Source organism: Delphinapterus leucas, chromosome 9 (genome assembly GCF_059928025.1).
Source record: "Delphinapterus leucas isolate spDelLeu-1000000601 "Yukka" chromosome 9, BTC_Dleu_Yukka2, whole genome shotgun sequence".
In the NCBI taxonomy this organism is placed as follows: domain Eukaryota; kingdom Metazoa; phylum Chordata; class Mammalia; order Artiodactyla; family Monodontidae; genus Delphinapterus; species Delphinapterus leucas.
In genome coordinates this window covers 11034517-11061320 of record NC_143137.1, presented here as the reverse complement: position 1 = coordinate 11061320, position 26804 = coordinate 11034517, and the positions used below count along the sequence as shown (strand labels likewise).

General features: G+C 46.7%; 1 protein-coding gene across 1 annotated transcript; it reads left to right on the top strand.

The window, feature by feature from the left end:
* The first annotated feature begins 137 nt into the window (after positions 1–137).
* On the top strand, positions 138–19049 carry ARHGEF5 (Rho guanine nucleotide exchange factor 5). The gene is made up of 15 exons (XM_089917263.1): positions 138–1372; positions 1403–3231; positions 3823–3874; positions 4297–4361; positions 4569–4822; positions 9603–9763; positions 10290–10442; positions 10746–10875; positions 11121–11195; positions 11613–11702; positions 12846–13003; positions 13610–13771; positions 15426–15496; positions 17290–17394; positions 18111–19049. The coding sequence occupies exons 1-15, from the start codon at positions 150–152 to the stop codon at positions 18266–18268; spliced, it is 4686 nt and encodes a 1561-aa protein (XP_089773389.1). The 5' UTR covers positions 138–149; the 3' UTR covers positions 18269–19049.
* Positions 19050–26804: the final 7755 nt, after the last annotated feature.

Here is a 26804-nt window from a genome sequence, read left to right as displayed (position 1 = left end):
GTGAAGTACTTTTTGTCTCAAAGAATGACAGTAAATGGCACCAAAGAAACCATCACACACTTGTTCTTTATGGTCTGTCCCTCTGATAAATAAAAGCAGAAGAGGGGATAGAAAGTTTGTCTCTTATTCCTCTTTAGGATTCAGCCCTGATGGAAGCTGAGGGGCCCCAACACGGAGCGGCGACCCCCATTCCTGCCAGAGTGGAATTCAGTATTATCCTGGCAGCTCCCATGAGAAGCAGGCAGACCCCTGCCTTGGAACCTGAAGCTGAAGAGGGCGAGGATCCACCCTATCAGTGGGCAGAGAGACACGGACTCTTGGAGACCCAGCAGAGACATGTAAGGGATGTGAATGACTGTGCAACTGAGAGCATGACCTCTTTTCCCATCGAAGCCTCTGCAGATGTGGAGACCGACCAGGAAAGCCTGATGGCTGAGGCCTGTGACACTCCAGAGCATCAGGAGGCAGGGCCCCAGTGCCCAGCGGATAGACAGGCAAGGCCGCCAGCTCCCCCAGAGCTCTGGGCCTGCCCCAGCCAGGGTGAATATCTAGACACGGCCTCAATATCCAGTGAACTGGGTAGCAGCATGGAGGTGGAATTTAAACCAGAGCTCACTTCTTTGGTATTGGAAACCGGACAAGCCGAAGGAGAGGAGGAAACTTCCCCAGACACCTCTGCCCAGACCGGATGTGGGCCTTGCTGTGAAGAGTACCCTGCGGAGACCAACCAGCCACAGGACTCAGAAAGTGGACCTACCAGGCGGGAAAGTCCAGAGAGAGAAGGGGCCGTGTGTCTCCAGAAGGCCGAGGAGCTGGAGGGACGGGGACTTCAGGGGGAGGGAACTCTGCGGGAGGATGTTTGCTCTGATGGGCTTTCGGGGGAGCAGATGGGAGAGCAGGTTAGCGGAACAGAGGAAGAACAGAGACAAAACCAGCGGCGGATTCAAGACGATGTGATGCTTGCAGAACAAGGAGAAAGCAAGGGCCATAGTGGGGAACTGGGAGGTCTGAGTTCTGGTGAGTGGCACTGGAGGTCTCACGGCCACAGGGATCTAGAACAAGGGGAACAGGAGAGCGGGGAGTTGACGGGGCCAGAGGAGAGGAAGGTGGATGCTCAGTACGAGGAGAATGAAAGCTTAGTGGGGAAATCAGTGAAAGTCGCTGGAAAGCAAGAAGATCAGGGTCTACAGGGGAAAGCGATGCCAGTAGAGGGGCAGGAGGAGAAGGCAGGGTCAAGCGAGGACGTGGGCAGTGGGCGTGGGGACACCCTGGGGGCAGGGGGAGAAGAGAGGCATACAGAGGAAGGAGGAGAGCGTGATGTTCCTGCCACACTGGCTCTGGTAGCCCCTGAGGTCTCTTCTCCCCATGACTTGTTTCCAGATGCCTGTTGTCCCACAGCCAGGATCCCCGGGACTCAGACAGAGCCTAGGGCTGAGGAACCATCCCCTGTAGCTCTGACTCCTGCCCTGGAGCTAGTAGGATGGTCCCAGCAGCTCATTTCTTTACCTCATTCCTTTCCTGCCGCGGAGTCGCCTGACCAAGAAACAGCTCAGTACAACCAGCGAGTGGGCTCTGAGCTGGAGAAGGGGACAGCATCCAGCCGGGGAGAGGAGGGGGTCTCTGTGACCCCTCCAAGGACAGCAGCGTCAGCCCCTCCCAGCCCTCCTGAAGTCTCCGCCGGCATGACTGCCTCATCCTCTGCGGGCCCCCAAGTCGCCTTCCCCAGGAGGGAGCCCTGGGTTGCTGCATGTTCTCCAGAAATGTCCGGAGCCTCTCGACCCACCGACAGCCCATCTCCCTGTGGGGCTTCTGAGGGCCCTGCAGCTGCCCTCCACGACTTCCCCTCAGCAGGCCAGGCCAGCCCTCAGGGTCCCCCAGGCAACCACACTGGGGTGGCCCAGCACCGGAGGGGCCACTCCTTCCTGGGCTCTCACAGGGCAGAACCGACTCCGGACCTGGCGGGAGTATCACTCTCCTTCTCCCACTCAGAGTTGCCCCAGAGACGCCCCAAAGCTGCCATCTATGGCTCTGTGAGCCCAAGAAGGGGCAGGAAAGGCGGAAGGGACTGTGCCGTCATTCCGGGATCCTCAAGTTCACTACCCGCTCCAGGGCAGGACTCTCAAGAACTGGCCTCAAACCCAGCAAGGCCTGGCAGCCCCCAAAGCAGTCGGCCGTGGGCCTCCACACATCCCTCGGCCTTTGCCCCAGGATCTCCTGCCCATGGCCCTTCCCCACCCACTGTCTCCGTAGATGAGAGGACCCGTGAGCCTCCACCCCCTCCTGCCCCAGAGAAGAGGCGCGTCCGCTCTACGGTGGAGGGAGACGGCCATCGCTCTGCCGTGGTCCCCACGCAGAGACGGTATAGCCATCCTCCCCTGGCCCTAGGTTTAGGGCTGCACGGCCACCCCAAAGGCCCACTGCCCCGAGTTCCTGACCCCCTTGTGGCAAGGCAGCACCGACCCCTGCCCTCTACCCCGGACACCCCTGACCATACTCAGACCTCTTTCTCTCCCAGGCAAAGATACAACAAGCCATTACCCCCAACTCCCGATTTGTCTCAGCCACACCCTTCTCCTGTTTCTTCTTCGAGGAGCTCCAGGATCTACAGGCCTCTCCCCCCGGTCCCTGTTGTGAACCCTCCTACTGAACCACCACCGTTACCCCCAAAGTCCAGGGAGAGGAGCAGGCTCGCCCAGGGGGGACTCGGAGATTCAGGGGGTCAGGCCAGGACCAGGCCAGTTTGTCAAGAGTGGACCATCTCCACTCCCCATTCTGCGGGACGTGTCTCCTGGCCTCCGGCCACGGGCAGATCGACAGACTCTTCGTCTCCCGCCAGTAGGAGTAAGAGTGAAGTGCCCCCTGGCATGGCTTTCAGTAACATGACAGCTCTTGTAAGTCCCGCTTTCCCGACCACCCCCTGGACACTGGAGGTCCAGGGACCCACCACGGAAGAGCCTGAGGTCCCTGCCAGAAGATCTTTCAGAAGGATCTTCCCCCAGGAAGGAGCCAATGGCCTGAGGAGGTCGGATCTAGGCCGAACAAGGCAGCCAGAGAAGCCCAGCCATCCCCACCTGGAGAAGGCGTCCAGCTGGCCTCACAGACGGGACTCAGGGAGACCAGCGGAGGGCAGCAGTGGACAGGTGGGGGTCCCTAGTGAGGGGTCGAGTAAGCACAAGGACTGGCACCGGCAGGGCCTGCGCAGACCCTCCATCCTACCCGAGGGCCCTTCAGGTGAGTGAGGGGCAAGGACCGCGGTGACATTCGTGTCAGGCCGAGCTCTCTCCAGCCCTTCCTTCCTCATCCGCCTCCTGTCCCCCAGCCTCCTGCTGGCTTCGCTCACCCACCTACACAGCCCCAGTGCAGAGGAAAGTCCTTGAGACCCTCTCTGAGCTCACGGTGCTGCCCTTTCTTCTCCTTCCCCTCTGTCTCCATCCATCACCCAACCATGGTGTGCTTTTATTGTGTATCTCTTTTCCCCAAGATTGTTCTGAACCTCCCCCTGCCCCACTCCGCCTCTACTTTCCAGTTACAAAGACCTGCTTGATGTCCTTCCAGTAGAAGAGAAGGCATCTTCTACTTGTCCAGTTCATGTTCTGACACGAGGGACGGGGACAGACCTGGTACTATTGTCCTCAAATGCTTTCGACTTCGGCACTGTCCTCTCTCACAGGTTCCCAGTTGAGCCCTTTTACCCACCTACCACCCCCCCACGCCCCACACCGATGCCTGCATCTCCCACTCTAGATCTTATGTTCTTTGGCTCTCTCTGAATGCCCCTTCTGAAGTCCCAGTTACTTTACCCATTTCCATTTTCCGACACAGGAGGTCCAGCCGTGGAAAAATCCCCTAGCCTTTCAGATGCCATTGTTTTTCGGTGAGTCACCCTCTGTCCTAATGGATACAGTTTTACTCTTTTTTCTTAGGATACTGAGATTTTCATTAGTTGACAAAGGTTCTGGGACCCTGTCTTTTCCAGGGTTAAGGAGGGGAAGAGACAGACCCCAGGTTTCCAGGGTGTAGGGAGACTTTTTATCTATCTGCTTCCGTCAACTGAGTCCAAATCTCCCATCCCTATATAGGCCATTTGGCCCCATGAACTGAACCCCACCCCCGTAAAAAAAGCTTGACATCCAAAGAAGCTTCAAACTACCCAAAAGTGGGTCAGGCTACAACTTGCCTCTCCAGGGGATTTGGCCCTGACATTCAGTGGTTAGAGACTGTCTTATCCGTAGTCACCTGGGGCTTCTCCGTGTCTGAAGGCCAGCAAGCACCACGGAGCCCTTCTTGACTCCACAGGGAGAAAAAGCCAAAGGAGGTGATGGGAGGCTTTTCAAGACGTTGCTCCAAGCTCATCAATTCCTGTGAGTACCTTGAAACAGAACTGTGGACCCACATGAGTGTTCTGCCCAAGACTGGAGAGGGGTTCCTGGCTATCAGCCGTGGGGCGGGGACATCTGTAGGGAGAGAGTGATGCCAGGAGAGCCAGAAGCTTGGTGGCTTCTGTTTGTGTGCCTCAACTCCGCAGCTCCCTAATTCTCTCCCTCTGCCGTGCTTCTTCACCCCTGTAGCTCAGCTGCTTTACCAGGAGTACAGCGATGTGTTTCTGAACAAGGAGATCCAGAGCCAGCAGCGGCTGGACAGCCTGACAGAGGCACCGGGGCCCGCCTCCCCCCGGCAGCCCCGAAAGGCCTTGGTGTCCTCGGAGTCCTACCTGAAACGCCTCTCCATGGCCTCCAGTGGCTCCCTCTGGCAGGAAATCCCCGTGGTGCGCAATAGCACCGTGCTGCTCTCCATGACCCACGAAGACCAAAAACTCCAGGAGGTACCCAGCAGGGCAAGGTGGGGCAGGGGAAGAGGCTACAGGAGGGGAAGCAAAGTGCTCTCGTCCTTATCTCCTACTCCCCTTCGCCACCATGAGCGGGCTGTCCCTACCACATACTCACCACACCACACACGTGCACCCCGTGACAGTGAGTCATCCCCATTGAATTGCTTGCTGAATGTCACCGCTCTCCCTCCTCTCTACCTCCTCATGCCATTGCTCATTAACTCCTCCCTGTTATTGGTTTGAGCTCGTACAAAGTGACCATGCCCCTGAATTTGTTGGGAGGAGTGTGGAGTTAATCTAGTTAATCTAGTTAGTCTAGCTTCAGGCTAGACTAAAATTTCCTTCTTCAACCAGGGTTTCAGTCTGCACTGAAGTTTTCCTCTTCAACCAAGGAGCATGCAGGGGCTTTTTGTTGGGTCCCTTGAAGAGTGGCCCTTGCAGCTGTCCTGTGATTTTGGTCTTCTAGAGGCTTTTGAATGACCCTCAGTCTCTGCCTGGTCCTTACTTCCAATAGCAAGACCATAGGAAAGGCTGTTGGTCTGATGTTAAGTTACTACCATTAATATGTTTTACGTGGAGAGCTTATCTTAATAATCAATCTAAAATATGGGTTAAAACCTTTCTTCCTGGGAAGACAATATGGCACAATGGAACGGCGTTATGGAACAATGTTTAAGTATTTATTTTCGGTTCTGGCTTAAATAACCTGGATGTGAAGCCCACTTTAATATTTGCTAGCTATTTAACTTTGGCCAAATTACTTGATCTTTCTAAGTTTCTGTTTCCTCATTTGTAAAACTGGGTTGTAAAGAGCTACTGGGAGAATCAAAAAAAAGGTAAGTTCCTGTTCACAGCGGTACTATTTATAATAGCCAAGACATGGAAGCAACCTAACTGTCCATCAACAGATGAATGGCTAAAGAAGATGTGGTATATGTATACAAATAGACTCACCGACATAGAAAACAAATTTATGGTTACCCGGGGTGGGAGAGAGGATAAATTAGGAGCTCGTGATTAACAGATGCACATTACTATATATAAAATAGATAAACAACAAGGACCTACTGTATAGTACAGGGAACTATATTCAATATCTTGTAATAACCTATAATGGAAAAGAATCTGTAAAAGAATATATATATATATGTGTGTGTGTATGCGTATATATGTGTATATACCTGTATGTGCATGTATATATATATGTACAACTGAATCACTGCTGTACACTTGAAATGCTGTAAATCAACTACACTTCAATTAAAAAAATATTTTAAAAAAGATAAGTTCCTAGTACATAGTAATCAATCAAAAAATGTCTACCACTTTATTTTTTTTTTAACTGAAGTATAGTTGATTTACAATATTATATTAGTTTCAGATGTGCAACATAGTGGTTCAATAGTTCTGGATTTTTTATTTAAAGTTATTATAAAATAATGGCTATATTTCCTTGTACTGTACAGTATATCCTGGTTACTTATTTATTTTATACATAGTAGTTTGTACCTCTTAATCCCATACCCCTATCTTGCCCCTCCCCTCTTCTCTGTCCCCACTGGTGACCCTAGTTTGTTCTTATATCTGCGAGTCTGTTTCTGTTTTGTTATATACATTTGTTTGTTTTATTTTTAGATTCCACATACAAGTGATAACATAGAATATTTGTCTTTCTCTTTCTGACTTATTTCACTAAGCATAATACTCTCTAGGTCCATCCATGTTGTTGAAAATGGCATAATTTCATTATTTTTGTGGCCAAGTAATATTCCAGTGTGTGTATATATATATACCACATCTTCTTTATCCATTCGTCTGTTGATGGACGCTTAGGTTGCTTCAATATCTTGGCTCTTGTAAATAATGCTTCAATATCTTGGCTCTCGTAAATAATGCTGGTATGAACGTTGGGGTGCATGAGTCTTTTTGAATTAGTGTTTTCATTTTCTTTGATATATACCCAGGGGTGGAATTCCTGAATCGTATGGTAGTTCTATTTTTATTTTTTTGAGGAACTGCCATACTGTTTTCCATAGTGGCTACACTAATTTATAATCCCACCAATGGTGTACTAGGGTTCCCTTTTCTTTCTCCATATCCTTGCCAGTATTTGTTATTTGTAGACCTTTGATGATAGCCATTTTGCCAGGTGTGAGGTGATATCTTATTATAGTTTTGATTTCCATATCTCTGATGATTAGCAATGTTGAGCATTTTTTCATGTGCCTGTTTGCTATCTGTATATCTTCTTTGGAAAAATGTCTATTCAGTTCTTCTGTCCATTTTTTAATCAGGTTGTTTGCTTTTTTGATATTGAGTTTTATGAGCTGTTTATATACTTTAGGTATTAAACCGTTATCAGTCATATCATTTGCAATAGGTTGTCTTTTTGTCAGTGGTTTCTTTTGCTATGCAAAAGCTTTTAAGTTTAATTAAGTCCCATTTTTAAAAGTTTTGCCTTTATTTATTTTGCCTTAGGAGACAGATCAAAAAAAATACTGCTACAATTTATGTCAAAGAGTGTTCTGCCTATGTTTTCTAGGAGTTTTATGGTTTCTGGTCTTACATTTAGGCCTTTAAGTCATTTTGAGTTGATATTTAATGCAATCCCTATCAAAATACCCATTATATTTTTCATAGAACTAGAACAAATAACCCTAACGTTTATACAGAACCACAAAAGACCCCAAATTGCAAAGGAATCTTGAGAAAAAAAAACAAAGCTGGAGGTATCATGCGCCCTGATTTCAGACTATACTACGAAGTAACACTAATCAAAATGGTATGGTATTGGCACAAAAACAGACACATAGATCAATGTAACAGAGTAGAGAGCCCAGAAATAAACGCACAAACTTATGGTCCATTAATCTATGACACAAGAGGAAAGCATATACAATGGAGAAAAGATAGTCTCTTCATAAGTGTGGGAAAACTGGACAGCTACTTGTAAAATAATGAGGTTAGAACATTTCCTAACACTGTATACAAAACATTTACTACTTTAATTTCAAATCAGGCTGACCTGGGTTTAAATCCTGGATCACCATTTACTAGCTGTGTAACATTAACAAGGTATATAACTTCACTAAGTCTCAGTTTACTCACGTAAAAATCAAGGATAATAATGACTACTTTTCAGGGTTGCCGTGTGGTTTAAATGAAACAACACCTATTTAGCTTTTAGCATGGTATCTGGTATATAGTTTGATACACACATTAATGCCATATCCTCCCTCTTTCAGAAGTGGGAAGGAGTAAAATTTTGGCCGTAAGGACTTATGGATAAACAGTGCTTTTACCAAGCCAAACAGGTATACATGTTTAGGTTTTTTGAAGCTCACACTTGGGGGCCTTGTGCTGACCTCAACTTTTAAAGCATATGGAAGATATTTATAAAATCGCTGGTCTGCCCATATTTATGGACCAAACAGTGGGCAGATGATCTGAACCCTAGCTCTCTTTCACCAACTCCAGAATTCAAGGAAGTCCACCAGGGCTCCTAGGCCAGCCCTGGTCTCACATTTCTGAGAAGAAAAGCCTCTATACTTATACACATATGTTCCTTTCCTGAATTAGCACTTCTGGGAAAAAGTGCTTTCACTGACTCCATTTCTTTTGACTGTCACAACATCTTTGTGAGGAGAGGGTCACTATATCTACACAGATAAGAAAACTGAGGTTCAGAGAGGGTACATGAGCCACCCAAAGTGATATACTCAGCGAATGTTAGAGCCAGGACGCAAATGAACCTTCAGTGTCCTGGTTCAGTGTTGTCGTGTGTGAGTGGCCTCCGGCCATGTCATTAGTTATCCAAGTCACCACCACGGTGTGTCTGTGTGTGTTCTTTCTCTTTCCTGTCCATGCATCTGTCTTGAAGCTGCATACTTGAATGAAGAATAGAGAATAGGGCTGTGAGTCATTGTGTCTCCTGCTGGAACTTCCCAATAACTGGGCTGTTTCCATTAAACCACAATTGCACCATCTCCTTCTCAAACATCCTGCTTCCTTCCATTGCTCCTCAAACCTCAAATTACCTTCATCCCCTAAATCTGTTCCTCTTCCAGAGTTCTCTAGTTCAGTAAGGAACTCTGTCATTCACCCAGTTAAACTCAAAAATGGAGGCATTAGCTTTGACTCTTCCTGTTCTTTCAGCCCCTATTTCTAGCAAATAAACAAGCCCTTCCAAATCTCTCTCCTATATAGTTATGAAATTGGCTTACCTCTCCCCATCCCCATGGCTATTTAGACTTTCATCTCTCCTCTGGAATTACTATGACGCTTCCCTAACATGGCTCTCTTGCCCCCCTCTAATCTTTTCTTCATACTGTGCTCAGAAATATCTTTATACAATAGGAAACAAATTAGATCAAGTTAGTCCCATACATAAAGCCTCTTTTCATTTCCCCACTGCCTTAAGTCTAAGCTATTTTACCTTCTTTACATAATCCTCCAGACCTCCTCTCTGCCTCTCCAGCTTCATCTCCGGCCACTACTTTGGTACCCTTGGTTCCAAGGATACTCAGTTTATTTGAGTTTCTTGAAAGCATCTTTTTCTCTTCCACCTTTGAGGGTTTGCACATGTTTTTCCCTCAGCTTCAAAGGTTCTTTCTCTCTCCTCCCTGATATCAGGTTGGACTCTGGTGTTGACTGTGAGCTCTAAAAGGATCCGTCTTGTTAACCGCTCTACCCCTGAAATATTACACAGTGGCTAACATACGCCAGGGATTCAATAAATGTTTTTAATTAGTCTTCCTCCTCCCTAATCTCCTAGGCCAAATTTGAGCTGATTGTGTCAGAGGCCTCCTACCTGCGCAGTCTACATATAGCCGTGGATCATTTCCAACATTCAGAGCAGCTGCGGGCCACCCTTTCCAACCAGGATCATCAATGGCTCTTCTCTCGTTTACAGGATGTGCGTGACGTCAGCACCATGTGAGCTTCCCCTTCTCCCAAATACCACTCACCCAGCCTCACTCTCTTTAGTCTGTAAACCTCTCATTGGCTTTTTCCTTTTTCAGAACCCTCTCATTGCTCCCTCCATGATTCCCAGCGGCTACAGGGATAGAGAGAGCAAAGAGAGGAGAATGTGAGTGGGTGGTTGGGAACAGTAATGGGTAAACGAATGAGAAATGCTTCCTGGGTTGAGGTTTTGCATGTGCTGTGGGCATGCAGAGCATTGGAGATGACGTGGGAAACATCTGAAGATCAGAAAACCAGAACAGGATGAAAAGAAGAACAAGAAATGGGATATTAGGACCAGAGAGTTAGATCAGGGGCAAATGAGCGGCAGCCTTGGAGAGAACTCTAGTGCATGGCAAGCAACACAGAGCTAAGGACAGTCAATAGAAGTTACTGACTAATGGAGGGAAGAAGTAACAAGCTCAAGCTATAGCAGGGGTCAGCCGACTCCTCACTTGAGACCCACAAGTCTGATGAGACTTGTTTTAATCCTGTACAGGTTCCTTTCAGACCTGGAAGAGAACTTTGAGGGCAACATCTTCACCTTCCAAGTGTGTGATGTGGTTCTGAGCCATGCCCCCGACTTCCGCCGGGTCTACCTGCCTTATGTCACCAACCAGACCTACCAGGAACGCACCTTCCAAAGCCTGCTGTGAGACCTGATCCCCATCCCGTCCCCACGTGGGCCCTGCAGTGACCTTGCACCAGACCCCCAATACCCAGCCCAGGGGGCTACCCCGAGAACACATGTTCTTGTGCCCGCTCTGTGATCTCAAGCCCCACCCCGCTTCCAGATCAGACACCCTCAGCCATCACATCTGGGGCTCCTGTACATTGGACCCCACCATTCTTTCCCAACCTACAGGCGTTCCACCGAGCCCCCACTCCCCACGCCTTCACTGTGCCCCACAATACTCACCAACCCCTCCTCACCCAAGCCTCCCTGCCCACACAGGACTAGCAACAGCAGTTTCCGAGAGGTCCTGGAGAAGCTGGAGAGTGACCCCATCTGCCAACGCCTTTCCCTCAAGTCCTTTCTCATTCTGCCCTTCCAGCGCATCACCCGTCTCAAGCTGCTGCTCCAGGTAGAGCAGATCCCACCTCAGCCCACCCCCTTAATCCAAAGGACTATCCTTTCTCCTGCCACTCTCCCACCCCCTGTGGACAGTGTGAGCGGTCTCCCGTATCACCACCCCCACTCTCCTTTCTCAGAAATATTTGCTGCTAAACTTTTGCTCCTGAACTTCTCCATTCACCCACCCTCAATCGCCTCTTCCTGTTTGCCCCTCCCTTCTTTCCATCTGGCTTCCGCCTACGGTTTGTTCTGTAGAACATTCTGAAGAGAACCCAGCCTGGCTCCTCGGAGGAAGCAGAGGCCACGAAGGCACACCACGCCCTGGAGGAGGTAGGCAGCTACCACCGCTACTCGGACCCCGGGATTGTCCTTCACAGAGAGCTCTTCCCCTGCCCCGGCCCGTGACTCCAGAAGGCACAGGCCCCTCAGCTACCTCACTGCACCCGCCAAACCTCCAAGCATTCACACCCCACAGCCTCAAGGACACTCCATGCCAAGGGACTATGCTCTCCTACCACAATCCCCAGATTAAATCTTACTTTCACGCGGCCCAGGAATGTTCTGTCAGGTCTCTACAAAGTATACCACAGTCCTAGAGCTTCAGCGTCTTGCTGTATTGGCTCCCTTCCAGGCTGGTGCAAAGACTAAAGCTAATCACAACCAGCTTCCAGATTTCTTGCAGGGGACACAAAGCCAAAGCCTCTAACGGGGATCTCTTCCTCTCTCTTCACCCTGCTGAACACGCAGCTGATCCGAGACTGCAATAATAACGTCCAGCGGATGCGACGGACGGAGGAGCTGATCTACCTGAGCCAGAAGATCGAGTTTGAGTGCAGAGTAAGTTAGTCCCTTGAGTCCCCACCCTGCCGGGAAGCAGATCCCACAGGTCACCTTCTATCACAGAACCGTCTTGCTCACGGTATCCCAGTCTCTAACCTGATCTCTGCACACCTTCTGTTCTGCCCTGTTTCTGGGTTACCCAAATGCCTACTTCAGTCTCCACGATATATTGTTAAGTGCGAAAGGGGAAATGCAGCCCTATGTGTGTTATATAGTATCTTACCTTTGGTGAAAAAGTAGGGTAAAAATCTGTATATGCATTTGCTTGTGTATACAGAAAGAAACTCTGGAAAGATACATAAGAAATAAAGGACAGTGGTTACCTGAGAGGGAGAGGGTGCCTTTGGGAACTGGGCAGGTGAGAGAGAACTTATCAATGTAAGGCTTTAAAAAGATACATTTTTGGTACTTGAAGTATTCAATATTTTATTACGTCTCCGTCTAGTCTAACCAAAGCAGTATAAAATTGAATCCAAATATAGAGCCAAAATCTCTCATCCAAATACAAATTTAAAATAGACATTCCACATTCAAATTTCAACTCAGAACAGATACCATCCTTACCTCCCAAGAAGAGAGGGAAAATCCCTTATCTACATATTAATCATTGTTCAATACCCTTATCACTACCCAAACTCCAGCTCTAGGCAGACCCCACCTGCTTCTCTTTATTCTCATCCCCACATCTGATCCCGACTGCTTCTCTCCTGTCTCTGGTTATAATCGTAGAAAGAACGGATGTCAGAACCACCCTCAACTTTCAACGTCTAAGAGACATATAATACTGTTCTCTGTTTGTTCACATGCCCCAGTCGGGTTCTCCCATCTCTTCTTCAGTTCTGGCTTCTAGGGCTGAGCTTTTTCATGTAGTCACTCTCCTGGGATGGACCGTAGGCACCTTCCATTTGCCTGAGCTGGGGACATGGGAGCCACGCCGCAGTAGACAGTGGTAGTTAGACGGTTCCGAGAGAAACAGAGTTTAAGTGGATGGGTCACGAGCAAGGAGGAAGATGTGAAAGAGATGATTGTCAAGGGCGGGGCTTATGAGGAAGAGGCATGGTGAGGGGGGTCAGGCCCGGGAGAAAGCCTCGTGCTTGTCCCGTCTGTGACACCGTCTTCTTTCTCTTCCCTGCTCTGTAGATATTCCCGCTCATTTCACAGTCACGCTGGCTGGTGAAGAGCGGGGAGCTGACGGCCCTGGAGTTCAGTGTCTCCCCAGGGCTGCGGAGGAAGCTGAGCGCACGCCCAGTCCACCTGCACCTCTTCAATGACTGTCTGCTGCTGTCTCGGCCCCGAGAGTCAGTGACTGGAATGGGAGGCCAGAGCACAAGGGGGAAATGGGAGGAGGCAGGAGGGAAGCACTAAAGGGACAGGGAAGGGTCGTGTGCCTATAGAGGAACGCTTCTCAGTGGCTCATCCCATGGAGGCCAGGTCATGACCCAGAGAGGAGGAAAATGGTCCAAAGCGAAAAAGGGGATCCCACCGAATTATATCCCGAGATCGCCTGGCAGGACCTGGACCATGTTATAGACACAGAGCAAAATGCAGCAAATTAGCTTATCACATTTTCAGATCAGTCTGTTTGTGCTTTCTTTGGGCTGGGCTCAGCCTACTAGCCTAACATCGATACTTAGCCACTTCTTTTGTCCTGAGGGCCTTAGAAACTTTATATTGGCTCTGTTTCTTCATCTCTTTGAAGCGGTAAAGCATCCATTGCACTGGATATGTGCTTTGCCAAGCCATTGACAAATCTCCCCTGGGAGCAAGTTGACACCATCTTATGGTTTTGACGAGAATTTGCAGGCTGCAGATGCTAGGCCAGGGATTTTGAATTGGCCAAAGATATGAGGGTGGAGGAAGCGTGATGACCCTAGAGTCAGGCTGAAAAGCCTTGTATTTTGCAGGGGTAGCCGCTTCCTGGTATTTGACCACGCTCCCTTCTCCTCCGTCCGAGGGGAAAAGTGTGAAATGAAGCTGCATGGACCTCACAAAAACCTCTTCCGACTCTTCCTGCGGGACAACGCACAGGGCTCCCAGGCTGAGTTCCTCTTCCGCACCGAGACTCAGTGAGATGGGGCTGGGCAGGGGATCTGGAGGGAAGGGAGGGAGGACAGCCCGGCAAGGAAGTGGGGCCAAGGCAGAAAATGTGTCCAGAAAACAGCCACAGTACCGCTTAGTCCATTCTGGACTGGGGAGCATCTCTAGAGCATCCTAAACCCAGACTCCTAGAGCTAATAAATGACTTACAGGAGACTGGGTGGGAGAGGGTGTAAAGTCGCTGTCACTACCAAGGCTTAGCGTCTATTATGCTAAGAAGGGCAAAGTCTGTGTAATTGGATTACTGACATCCACAGTTGAAAGTGTATAAGCCAGACATTCCTCAGTGCCCAAGGCTGGTGGGGCATAGATGTGATAAGACATGAAAAAGGTAAGCACTGGGGTGCCTTCAGCTTTCTTTGCTCCCACCTTCTAACCCAGTCCTCTGCTGAGCAGAAATCCATAGCGTTGAGAATTTTGATTTGCTCATCTTTTTAATATTAATAATAATAACATACATTCACACATATAAACACTGTGAAGAGTATTAAAAATAATACCTATAAAATCTGGTACACAGTATCTACCTTAATGAACAATTGTAGCTATTATTGCTGTTATAAAAGATATAAGAAACCTCTCCTTTAAAAAGTTTGACGAGATACTTAGTGGTCTGAACATCCTCATGTTGTAGACACTTTGCATTTTTGTCCCTTAGAAGACACTTCAGGGTAGGATCAATAATACCTGCCCTCGGGCTTCCCTGGTGGCGCAGTGGTTGAGAGTCTGCCTGCCGATGCAGGGGACGCGGGTTCGTGCCCCGGTCCGGGAAGATCCCACAGGCCGCGGAGCGGCTGGGCCCGTGAGCCATGGCCACTGAGCCTGCGCGTCCGGAGCCTGTGCTCCGCAACGGGAGAGGCCACAGCAGTGAGAGGCCCGCGTACCACAAAAACAAAAAACAAAAAAAAACCTGCCCTCACTTATGGAACAGAGGGGCTGGTACAGGTGCAAAACGTCACCTAAGTCAAGTAATCAGATACAGACTCATGTTCTTTGTGTAGCACTTTGGGCAGCATCTTCCTGGAACGGTAATAGTGTCAGCTCTCAATTACTCCAGGATGTTTGGAAGCAGAGGTGAAGGTAATCCAAAAACCTTCAGATAATTACAAAATTAGGCTTGGATTATATTACATGACCAAAACAATAGTAGATATATCTCCCTGATCTAATCATGATTACAGAATAATTTTCATCTCTGAGATATTTGATTGAAGGAAGGTAGGCAGAAGAGTGTCAAAAAGGATGCAAAGTGATAGCGGGAATCTCAACCGAGATGAACATTTTGCTTAGTATGCTTCCCAAAATGGAAAATCTACATGTGCATAATTGACAGCTGACTTTATGCCCCTACTTGAAAGATACGAGATGCCATTAAGAAGATAAGCTTGGAAAGAGAGGGGGAAAGGTAAAGGATGATAAGACACATGAACATATAGTTCATGATCCTGTCAAATTTCCATCCAAGTGGAGTCCCATTGACTTTTGTCCTGGATATCACTGAACTAGACAACTTTTTGAACTAGACAAGTCTTTCCCACGGTCCCTTCCCTTCCCTATCATTGGCCCCTGTCCTGTACCCCCCCAGAGCTGCAGTTGAAGCAATGACCCTGCTTTGTTTTCTAGAAGTGAAAAGCTTCGCTGGATCTCAGCCTTGGCCATGCCAAGAGAGGAGTTGGACCTTCTGGAGTGTTATGGTGAGTGAAGGTCTAAGAGGGAGAGAAAAATGGTGGGGGTCAGAAGTCTCCTTTAGATGCAGGAGTTTAGGACGCTGGGTAGTAACTCAGGTAGGCTTCTATTTATTACTTTTGTCCAGAATTTCAGAGTGGAGGGCTGGTCACTGGAACTTAAACACCTGAGATGCATCTGCTTCAAGTTGCTCATCACCATGGCAGTGCCTCCTCCCCAGCACCATACATTCCTTGCCTTGGGCAATAGTTTGCTCTTTTAAAATATCTGTAGATTAGATATTTAGATTTTACTGACTTGAAGTTCTTGGGGAAATAGGGGGAGAGAGTCCATCTGGAGTAGGGGTTGGGGAGGATAGCAACACAGTAGATTTGTCCTGACCACAACCCCTCCTGTACAGGATGACCTGAGACACTGCCCTTACCCCAGGCTTCCAGGTACTCGTGGGCAACCACAGGCACACACATTAGGAAGTGTCTGCATTCATGCTAAGAATGGACTTCTCGGTCTCATGTAAGCCCCACAGTTGTCCTCCAGCAAGGATTCTCTAATTCATATCCGAGAGGAACTGAATTCAAAGGAACACTGAGCCTTTAGTGACTCAAAAGAACAAACAAATACAAGGAACTTTGTAAAAGGAAGTAGGAGAACCAGGCTGTAAATGGAGTTCTGCTCAGTGTTCAATCCATCTGCTGGGCTTCAGTTCCCCAGTAGGTAAGGAAGGCAAGATAATTCTTCCTCCTTTACTGTGATCTTGTGAATGGCATATATGGATGAGCTTTGGAAATACAAGTACAGATAACAATGCAGTGTTCTGTTTATTTTCTAAGAGAGCCAGTGCAGTGTGGTAGAGCAGAAAGAGCCATAAACCCATGTACGATAGAAGGCTGTGGGTCAGGCATACTCTGGGGCATCTTATTTGGAGCTTCAAAACTGTGGAAATTTCTCCTCGCTCACGAAGATATAGACATACAAAAAATCCAGAATTTCCTTGATCAACTCAGTCATTTATAGATGAGGAAGGGTGTTCAGTGCCTTGCTTAGATCATACCTCGAACCCCACTGGAGAAGTCTCTTCTAGTCCCACATCTTGTACCATGAAGAGAATGAAGAATGAGTCACAGACTCAGAATTTGCAAATTAGTTGGAGAGGCAGAACACAAACATGAAACAATTAGGTGAAAGATAAATGGTTTGCCATAGACAGTCAGGTTTTTTTGGTTTTTGTTTTTGTTTTTGCGGGTATGCGGGCCTCTCACCGCTGTGGCCTCTCCCGTTGAGGAGCACAGGCTCCGGACGCGCAGGCTCAGCAGCCATGGCTCATGGGCCCAGCCGCTCCGCGGCACATGGGATCCTCCCAGACCGGGTCACGAACCCGCGTCCCCTGCATCGGCAGGCAGACTCTCAACCACTGTGCCACCAGGGAAGCCCGACAGTCAGTTTTAAAGGAGTTTAGAATCCATTGAGGACAATCAGGGAAGGTTTCAGTGGGAAGATGGGTCTTTAGCAGAATATCAATTATTTGTAATAATGAGTCACTAAAAGGTGGTCACAACCTATTTCTCCATCTTTGCTGGGGAAATAGAATTTTTGATTCATTTCAAGTCTGGCATTTCTCTTTCCTTATCAACCATTTTGTTCCCTGGTAGAATATGAAGACTTTTCCAATTGTCTTTCTTGTGTGTAACTTTCAACAGCCCAAACTTTCTATCTCCCAAGTCCTCCCAAACTCCCCCTGCAAGTCCCTTCTCATGTTCTAGTCGCCTGCCTTTCCTAACCTTTGTCACACTCTCTTCCAAAGAGTCCCCACAAGTACAGTGCCTTCGAGCCTACAAACCCCGAGAGAATGATGAGTTGGCACTAGAGAAGGCAGACGTGGTGATGGTGACTCAGCAAAGCAGTGATGGTAAGAGGGAGAATCCATGAGGAGCAGGCTGGGCATTGAAGGTGGGACACTATGGGTGGATGTCTTCATTTCCTAAGGCTGCTCTAACAAAGTAGCACAAGTTGGGTGGCTTAAAACAATAGAAATGTATTCTCTCATAGTTCTGGAGACTAGACGTCCAAAATCAAAGTGTTGGCAGGGCCATGCTCCCTCTGAAGACCCTAGGGGAAGGTCCTTCCTTGCTTCTTCCAGCTTCTGATTGCCCCAGCTTCCTTGGCTTGTGGCAGCGTCACTCCGAGCTCTCTCTCTTCCTTCTGTGTGTGTGTGTGTATGTGTCCAAATTTCCTTCTTTTTATAAAGATACCAATTATATTGGATTAATGGCACACTCTACTCAAGTATGACCTCATCTTAACTTTACCAGTTACATCTGCAACAACCTTATTCCCAAATAAGACCACATTCTGAGTTACTTGGGCTTAGAACTTCAGCATGTATTTGGGGAGAATACAATGCAACGGGTAAGAGTGGAGAAGGCTCAGGAACAGGCAGCTGTGGACTGTGCCAGACCTACAGCAGCCAGGGTGAGTGCACGGGGCGGCTGGATTTCCCAGACTGCGGCCTCTCCGGTCCTATCAGCCTTACAGTTCAGAAGAATTTCTGGGAAGGAGGTCTGGGGGAAATTACTGTGGGTCTTTTCCAGGTAATTATTCTTCCCACCCACCCTGTGCCCATAGGCTGGCTGGAGGGCGTGAGACTCTCCGATGGGGAGCAAGGCTGGTTCCCTGTACAGCAAGTGGAGTTCATTTCCAACCCAGAGGTCCGTGCACGGAACCTGAAGGAAGCCCACCGAGTCAAGACTGCCAAACTACAGCTGGTGGAACAGCAGACCTAGCTGTTTTCTGGGAGGAATCCCTTGAGCTTAAGGACAAGATGTTCCTGCACAGGGCTGGCCCCAGAATCTGGCCACAGAGGCCTTCTGTGCACCAGGAACTAGACCTTCTGAAACCCAAGGATGACACCGAGCTGCCAGTCGCTAGTCCCAGGCCTCCATTTTTTGTGCTTTGTGCTTGGTGGGGGGATTTTCAGGGACTTTGCACTGGACTCTGGGAACCTTTTCTCATAGGAAAAGGGACCAATGGGGCCTAAGCCAAGGACCTTTACTTCTACTACCCTGCAGTACTTAAACGTTCTCTGCTTCCAGAGTACCAATTCCAGTGACCAGAGTTTCCATCACGGCCGTGTGTTAAAGAGAATCTGACCTCAGCCCACTGGAGGGAGCTGTTTAAGGGGGATGAACACATCAGTTGGGAGGGTTAACCTGGTGACCTTTTAAGGTATCTTCCAACCCTAGAGATATCCCATAATTGTCAGGGCGAGGTCAGTGCCTGCGTCTCTGGGATCCATCGGTGGCTATGTGAGGGCGATCCTCTCTCACTCTAATAAACTTGGCACTTCTCCGAGTGTTTTCTCCCCAGACCCCGGAACAAGGTTCAGAACATGGAATCCTATGAGGATTCCAGGCTATTTGATTTAGGTGTCATGAAGGACCACGGTGGTGCCTGGGTTATGGTAGTAGTCGACTCTCTTTGACTCCTCAGAGTTTGGGCACTTTTTCTGCTTGTTATGGCCTCAGAGGTTGTATAAGGAATTAAAATGAGTTGATGGGTGATGAATACCCCATTCAAACCTTCTTTTTTACTGAACCCACAAGTTAAGGTCTAAGCTAGTTTAGGTGGATTTGGAAATCCTACTCTGACCATTCATGAGTTTATATTTTGACTTGAGTTATTGTGAAGGTATCATTACCTCTGTTTCATCCTCTTTGTGAGAAGCAGCATGGGGTAGAATCCTAGAATCCTAGACTCTAGGAAAGAGTCTGAGAATCCAAGTCACGAGACCTAAACTCCGGTCACCGCCCGGCCACGATGCAGCTTGTCCACGTCTCAGTTTCCTTCAATGTAAAATTCAAGATCGAACCAATTAGCCTCCAGACTCCCATCCAACTCTACGATGTATGATTCTCTGTCTCCCCTCAGGTTGCCTTTCTCAGTTGAAGAACATCACCCTTTACCTTTTCTTCTCATATTGAGCCCTCATACAGCAGTGGTAGCGTCATCTTTTAAGTGGGCTCACTGTTGTTCTTCCCTGGACATTCCACCACTCTGGTTTATCTTTAGGGGGCCTCGAAAGTAGCATTGCATTGCAGCTTTGTACAAAGGTAAGAATAATATGGTAAACTTTGTCCTATACCCAATTAATGATGATATGACACAGTAGTACCACTTCTGATAAGACATTTTGTTTTTAATCCATTCTCAAATGTAAGTTAGCTTGCTTAATCCTTAGAAAAGTTATCACTATAGTAATTAAATTTGGGTTAATATTAATTTATCCTAAACAGGCTGACACTGCTAAAAAAAATCGAAAATAGGGATGACTTCAGAGAAGTTCGATGGAGATTTTTCACTCTTTTCATAAAGCTAGCTTTTTATTATTAATATGTGATATATTAATATGTATGTATTATAAGTAAACTAACAACAGATTCTTCTTAATAGCAATAACAGTAATTATAATCCAAATTTTTTGTTCACACCAGTATTTGAACACTGGCCATATGGCTCAAACGGAGTCATATCCAACCTTATATTTTCCAGGCAAACTCTCCCTTATTTTCCCAGAGAGGTAACATATCAACGTCTGAATGATACACATGTAAAAAAATGTTTTTAGTTGAATGACTGCTTCCTTGCTTGAAGTTGCTAAGACTTTCTGAGCACCTTCACAGCTGACTTCTATAAGACCGAAACTGTCTTTAGGAATTTAATATATATTTGTTTAATCAGGTTATTCTCACCTAATCTGGGAAATTAAGAGACAATTGGCTTCAACTTGTCTTTAGATCCTTGGTTTTAAAAACAAACAACAACAGCTTAGGTATGAGTAATCTTTCCTGAACTGAATTACTAATTTTTTTATACTTTAGGTTTCAGAAAGTTGGGCACAGTTCTACTTATTGTCCCTTCCTTCTTCAGATTTCCAGAATTTAACTCAATTTTTTCTTTAATCCTGCTTGGCATCAGTGTGTTAGAAACTTAGCAATTTCTTATGAGAAATTCTGAAAACAACCATTAACTAACACTTTTTGGACAGACTGTATTTGAGGCATATATGAATATACAGTATTTTGTTGGGTTTTTTTGAGCTAAACCAGGTAGGAATAATGTCTTCAGGAGACATAAACCACAGTCCTTTTCATTGGTCCTTTGCTGAATTGTAACAAGCTTGGAGCTTAAAATCCTATAGATATATGCTGAATCACTTCCTTTGGGCCCTTGACCACATTGAATTTCCTTCTGTCACTTTTACCTACTCACAACTTAGAGTGCTACTTTGTAAAGTTTATTTTCACCATCAACTTTTCACTTAGAGTTAACTGTGATCTTAAGATTTTTATTGTGCAGTAGTTGCTCTGTCAGTCATTTATAATGACTTTAATAAGATCAGCTTGCATGTTAGTATCCGGAAGGCTCACAGTTTGAGATGTGTTTATTCTCCCTAATTTTGTTTTCTCTTAAACAACTTCTATATCCACGACACGAGGATTTTGGTCCTAGGATGACTGATTTTTTTTTTTTTTTAATTAGCCTCTGGGATAGAAGTTGTTTAAAAGTCTTTGAAAATGTAAAGAAATTACGTTCACTGGCTCTCCTTCTTTTACACACATATTTATCCCCCGGAAATAAACCCGATATCCTTTTGGACCCCATGTTGCTCTACCCATAATTGTCTGCGTGCTTTAAGGTATTTAGTGCCCTTATCATAACCTCTTCTCGTTAATGAGGTCAAATTAGAAATGCAATATTTTGGTACGGTAGCCCTTTATAGACACGATCGTTCCTCACCCACCTACCCCGAGACACATCACTGAGACTTGTGCGTGTTTGTACATGGTTTTCCAAACCTCTGCGTAAATACCTTTTGGTGGTGGTGACTGCCCTATCACTCACACAGTTCAGTTACCTTAGAGCCGCATTTGCTGTTAACATGACTCAGGAGCTGCATGATTACAGCAGCTCAAAGCCTGTTGTTCAATGCAATCTTCTAACTCTGCAATCACGTGTGCCAGGGGGCCAAAGGTTACAAGCAAATGAGCTAAAGGGAAACAGGTACCAGACTTAGTCATGATTCAAATAGACTGAGAACATTCTCTATACTTAATGGCTTTTGACGGATTTCTTCCAACGCACCCATTTTCAATGACAATTACGGAGTGGAAATTTCACTGTCCTCTTCCTTGGAAGAGGAAGAAGCAAAGCATGCCTTCAGTCTGCAGAATTCTCAGGGAAGGTCCCCTAAGCGAGGCTACGGCACAAAGAAGACTCAGGGAGTACAGGTGAGTGGGAGCTTGTGAAGGAAAGGAGCTGTGTTGGTGTGAGCTGTAAGCTTTTTCCAAGCTGGTGAGGGAGCTCAGAGGGAGTGACTACAGGTCCCGGCTGCTTGGTGCATGAGTCACGGCCCTGAGGGCTAGAGCCTGCTGCAGGGAGGGGCCTGAGCCTGGCCCGCAGAGTTCCCCAGGAGCACCAATGGGCAGACGGATATTCTCCTGGCAGTTTACCTGAGCGATTCAGAGAGGCAGTTGTCTGTGAACAATGCAAATGGAAAGCCAGGAGTAGAGCAGGAGCTGCGTCAGTTTGCACCGAGTGAGATGGAGGTTCTGAATCTGCTCACAGGCCACAGGACTCCAGGGAGAAAGCTCGGACTCTGCTGGGAAAAGTGGCTGAGGGCGACTTACCGTGGGAGACCATGGGAGAGTCCACGAGAGTCACAAATCCAGCAAGAGACTTCAGCCATCTCAGAAGCAGTCTCAGGGAGAAAAGGAAAATGCAGAAGGAAAAGAGGGATCCGTGGGTGAGGCTCATCCAGCCAGTTCTAGAGCGTTTCCTTATTGAGGTCAACCCCGTGGGACTGAGACAGTCATCCACTGTTGGAGTGGAAAGAGCCCTAAAGATCTTTGTGTCTAACCCCTTCACTGTCACAGTGGAGCCTGGTGAGGGGACATGATTTGCAGAAGGCCACGCGGCCGGTGAGTTGTAAACTGCAAATCAGAACTGCCTGCCCTTTACCTCTAGGATGTAAGCACGTGATCTGCTGAGTGTGTGCTGCTCACAAAGGGCTGAGGGTGACTTGCCATAAAATGCAAAGATTGAGTAAACAGAACATGTGGAGGCCGATAATTTCTGAGAAAGTGAGAGGAGCTGGTGGTCAGACTTGTGGAATGATTAAGAGGCAGGTTTTAGTGATTGGATTGAGCTTGGCCAGGCAACAGACTGGAAAGAAAGATAAGGAGTGGTTTTTGCAGCCATTCGTCATCCTTACACAGCAGGGCCCTAAGAACTGGAGAGTCTCAGGAGTGCGTGCGTGCGTGCGTGCGTGTGCGTGTGTGTGTGTGTGTGTGTGTGTGTGTGTATCTGTGTGTTCAGCTTTATGGGAGGAAAGGACAAGAGGATCTTTAATAGAAGTTGGAATCTATGCAGAGAGACTGGGCTTCCTCCTTGAAATCAAATGATACTGGCATTAACAAATAAAAGGGGGAAAAAAGATGAAGGAGTTTCCAGTTGGAAATCAAAGAAAATGATGTATAAAATATTTTTCAAACATTTGACAGTTAAGTCCTTTGGATTGATTCTGGGGAGACATTTTAGTTCACTGGGTATGAAAATGTACCTGATTTCACTGATCCAAATAACAAAGAGTTATAGTAAGTGGCAGAAAAGTCAAACCAAAGTGAATAATGGGCAGGAAGGTAAAATAAAGAAGTGGGCAAATTGGGACACTTGGGAAGATTCAATGCTTGTTGTGGCTCGGAGGGGGGCTCTGAATAACAGATTGCACCCCTGGTGGCTACAGGAATATGGATTGGGACAAGGGTGCCAAGCTGGAGAGAAGGGTGCCCTGGATAGAATTAGACGGAAGGGATGACACAGCAGCAGTGGGGCGAAAGTACGCCAGAAAGGACCGTGGAATCTGTGTGGTTGGAAATGCCATTCTCAGACAATAAAACTGTGCATGGATGAATGTACCTGAGGCAACTTGACCAGAGTAATGAGACTAAGAAACAGCATGTGAAAGCTACACATGGAGATGCAGAAGCTATAAGGCTGAGGCAGAAGCCAGCTCCATATTTTATAAATCATTCTCCTAGGTGCCTGGGCTCTATAACCTGAGGTCAGTTTGACATTCTCTCCTTCCTACCCAGAGAGTCACATTCTGTTGTTTTCCTCCTAGCATCACTCTTGTTCCCCTACCACCATTTTAGTCTCAACACCTCATTCGGGGACACTGGTATGATGTCCCCACTGGTCTCTGTACTGCCAGTCTTTTCACCTGCATCTTTTTGGAAGAGTGCATTATAACGATCTCAGATTTGACTGTATTCTCTTTACCCCTCTCATTAGCTACCAGGTAGTAAGCGTGGACCCACCCTAGCCATCCAGCCTCACCTCCCTCTTCTCACGTGGCCCCTTGTAGAGACTTTACTCCCCTCCAGGCCTGTTCCTTTCATGCATTCCGATTCCCTTTCCATCTTTGGAAGATGCAGCTTCCTCTTCCCTTTTACCAGTGTTCTGTTCTCCCTCTTACGTCTCACAACGATGTCCCTCCTTCTTTTTTAAATCAAACAGTACTGAGTGTTGAAGCTATTTAAGCACAGACTGAGGGTCTCTGGAGGGATTTTATTCTAAATCTAATCTAGATCACACCGATTGTTTTATCACACTGACCCCCTCCTTCTGACCTTCTTTCTTATCTCCCTCTAAAGCAAAACACTTTGCTTCTTGAAGTTGGCACCTCCTGACATACTTGACATCCTGTCCAAAATTTATTTATTTTGCAACTTCGGGCAAATTTGTAAACCTCTCTTGCATCTCAGATTTCCATCTGTCAAATGAATAATACCTTACAGGGTTGTTGTGAAATGAAATTCCCTATTAAAGAGCTAGATACACAATAAATGCTAAGTAAATGGTTATCACCATCATTAATATTTTGTCTGAGGACCAATTTCTGAGTAAAGTAAGTAAGCTATTTCATTGCCTCCTGTGGTCTCATAAAACATACACAAAACTGGCTATCACTGATAGCCTCTTACCTATTAGGAATCTTTCAGCTTTTTACGTGATATATTGACATCCAGGAAGCAAGACTCCTCTATCTGCATTTGGTGAAGTGGAAAATAAACTCAAAAGACCTCTCGGTTAAGGCATCCTTAGGAAATCATTGAAACCTCATAAATTCAGATAATGAGACCTCATGTGCACAATTATTTGTCCAACCTCCTCTCCAGGCCTACTGACCCAACTGGACTTTTGATCTTTCCCCATCCAGCACCTCTTCCAGCTCTTTCCACCTCTGCTCAGCCATTCCTTACCAATCTCAATGCCGCCTTTTCTTTTGCCTCACACTTCTTTCCTTTGTTGGTGTTTCCCTGAGTCCATCCTAAGACCACTTCCTTTGTTCTACATGCTCTCTGTCTGAGCCATTTTGTATGGTCTCTTGACCTCAACTAGCATTTTCTATGCTGAAGAAGCCCAGTAGTAACCTCTGGTCCTAACCTCTCTCACAGACCCTAGCTCCATATTTGTCCCCCTAGACATGTCCACCCAGACGAACACAGGAACTAAAGCCTCAACACACACAAACTAAACGGCCTCCCTTTCCCCATATTTGCTCTGTCCCCATTATTTCCTTTCTCAATTAACAGCATTTTTTAATTACCGACGTCTTTGTCTACTTCCCTTACTCTTTGATTCCTTTCAGCTAGTTTTTTCTCATAGTGATTCTGATTCTTAAATATTTCTCAGATCTGGCCCTCTTCATTCTTTACTTTTCTCTAGCCTCTCATCACCTCTCACTTATGCTAACTCAATAGCCTTGTCTGGTCTCCCTGCATCTCCTCTCTAAGCCCTCCAATCTTGTGCTCCATTTGTCTTTCTGAAACCTGAATTTGGGCAAGTCATATGCTTGAGTGAAAAATGCCAGTGCCTCTCTAATCACCCAAAGAATACAGCTCGAGCATCTTAGCATGGAATATGGGGCCTTTCCCTCTGTTCCTTACTGGCCTCAGTGATGACAGTCCCTCCATTGGCCTCTCTACGTACAAATCCAGCCACTCCGACCTTCTCCCTAATCATCTTTCCAGTCTCAATGGCCTTCCCCTCACTATGCCTTTTGCCTGAAATACCCTTTCCTCCCTTCTCTGCTTATCCAAATTCTACTCTCCTTTATGAGTAATGCCCTGGACTCTGAAGCTTTCTTAGCGCCAGTAGACATGGCTGCCGCAACTTTTAGACGTATGTCACACCTTGTTCTCATGGCTGGTCCTGCACACCATCATCCTCCTGCAGTGTAACTGGTCATTTGTGTTGTCTGACTCCCCAGCAAGACTGTGAGTTCCCTGAAGCCTGGAAGGATATTTTATTTATCTTTTTGAGAAAGAAAGTGTTCACCCAGTGCTGTTGCTGCCTGTAAATCCCCACTGAATGATGGAAGGAGTGTCTGCTTTCATTTCTCAGGACTTTGTTACAAAACTCAAATGAGAGGGTATTTTTGAAAGAACATTATAAACTAAACTACAAATATAAGAACCCTAAATAACCCAGACTTTCCCTGGGCCCTAAAATGACACCACTTCTGGGTGAATGAAGGAGATTCTTCACTTCCCGGAAATCAGACTTATTCTTAATCAAGACCATTTAAGACTTGGAGTGGAATCAACAAAAGCCAAATTGTCTTTTGCAGCCTGTTTTTCTGTGTTCTGTCAGCGCAAATGACGTTAAAATATGCATTTCAAAATACATTCTAATGGACTATCTCAGAAATATATAAGTAACTAATTAATAATGTGGCTAACAGGAACAGAAAATATAATAGGATTCCAACAGATTTTAGAGCGTTTTTTTAGACAAGTGTGGAGCCTGCATAATGGCAGGAGGGAGGAAAATACTAAACGAATAGGACTGTTCAGAGCCTGAAATGCAAGAAAGTTGAGTAGAGATGCAGAGCCCAATTCCTGGCTCCTGGACAATCTGTTTGAAGTGCGAAGCTATGGTGGATGTAGCTGTCCCCAGCAAAGTGCTGCAACTAGGGCTACCAAAGTTAGCAAATTAAAATACAGGGCACCCCCATACTGCAGGAAGCATACTTATACTAAAGACATTATTTGTTGTTTATCTGCAGTTCAAATTTAACTGAACACTCTATATTTTATCTGGCAAACTAAGAGGCAACCCAAGGGACTTTAATATCTTTGAACCTGATCTCAGTGGCTCTAGGGCGTTTGAGAGAAAGAATTATTATCGGCTTTCTTATTGTAAACAACCAGAATACTTTAAGGCCACAGTTAAAGTGGTGGTGGACCGCCATCTAGT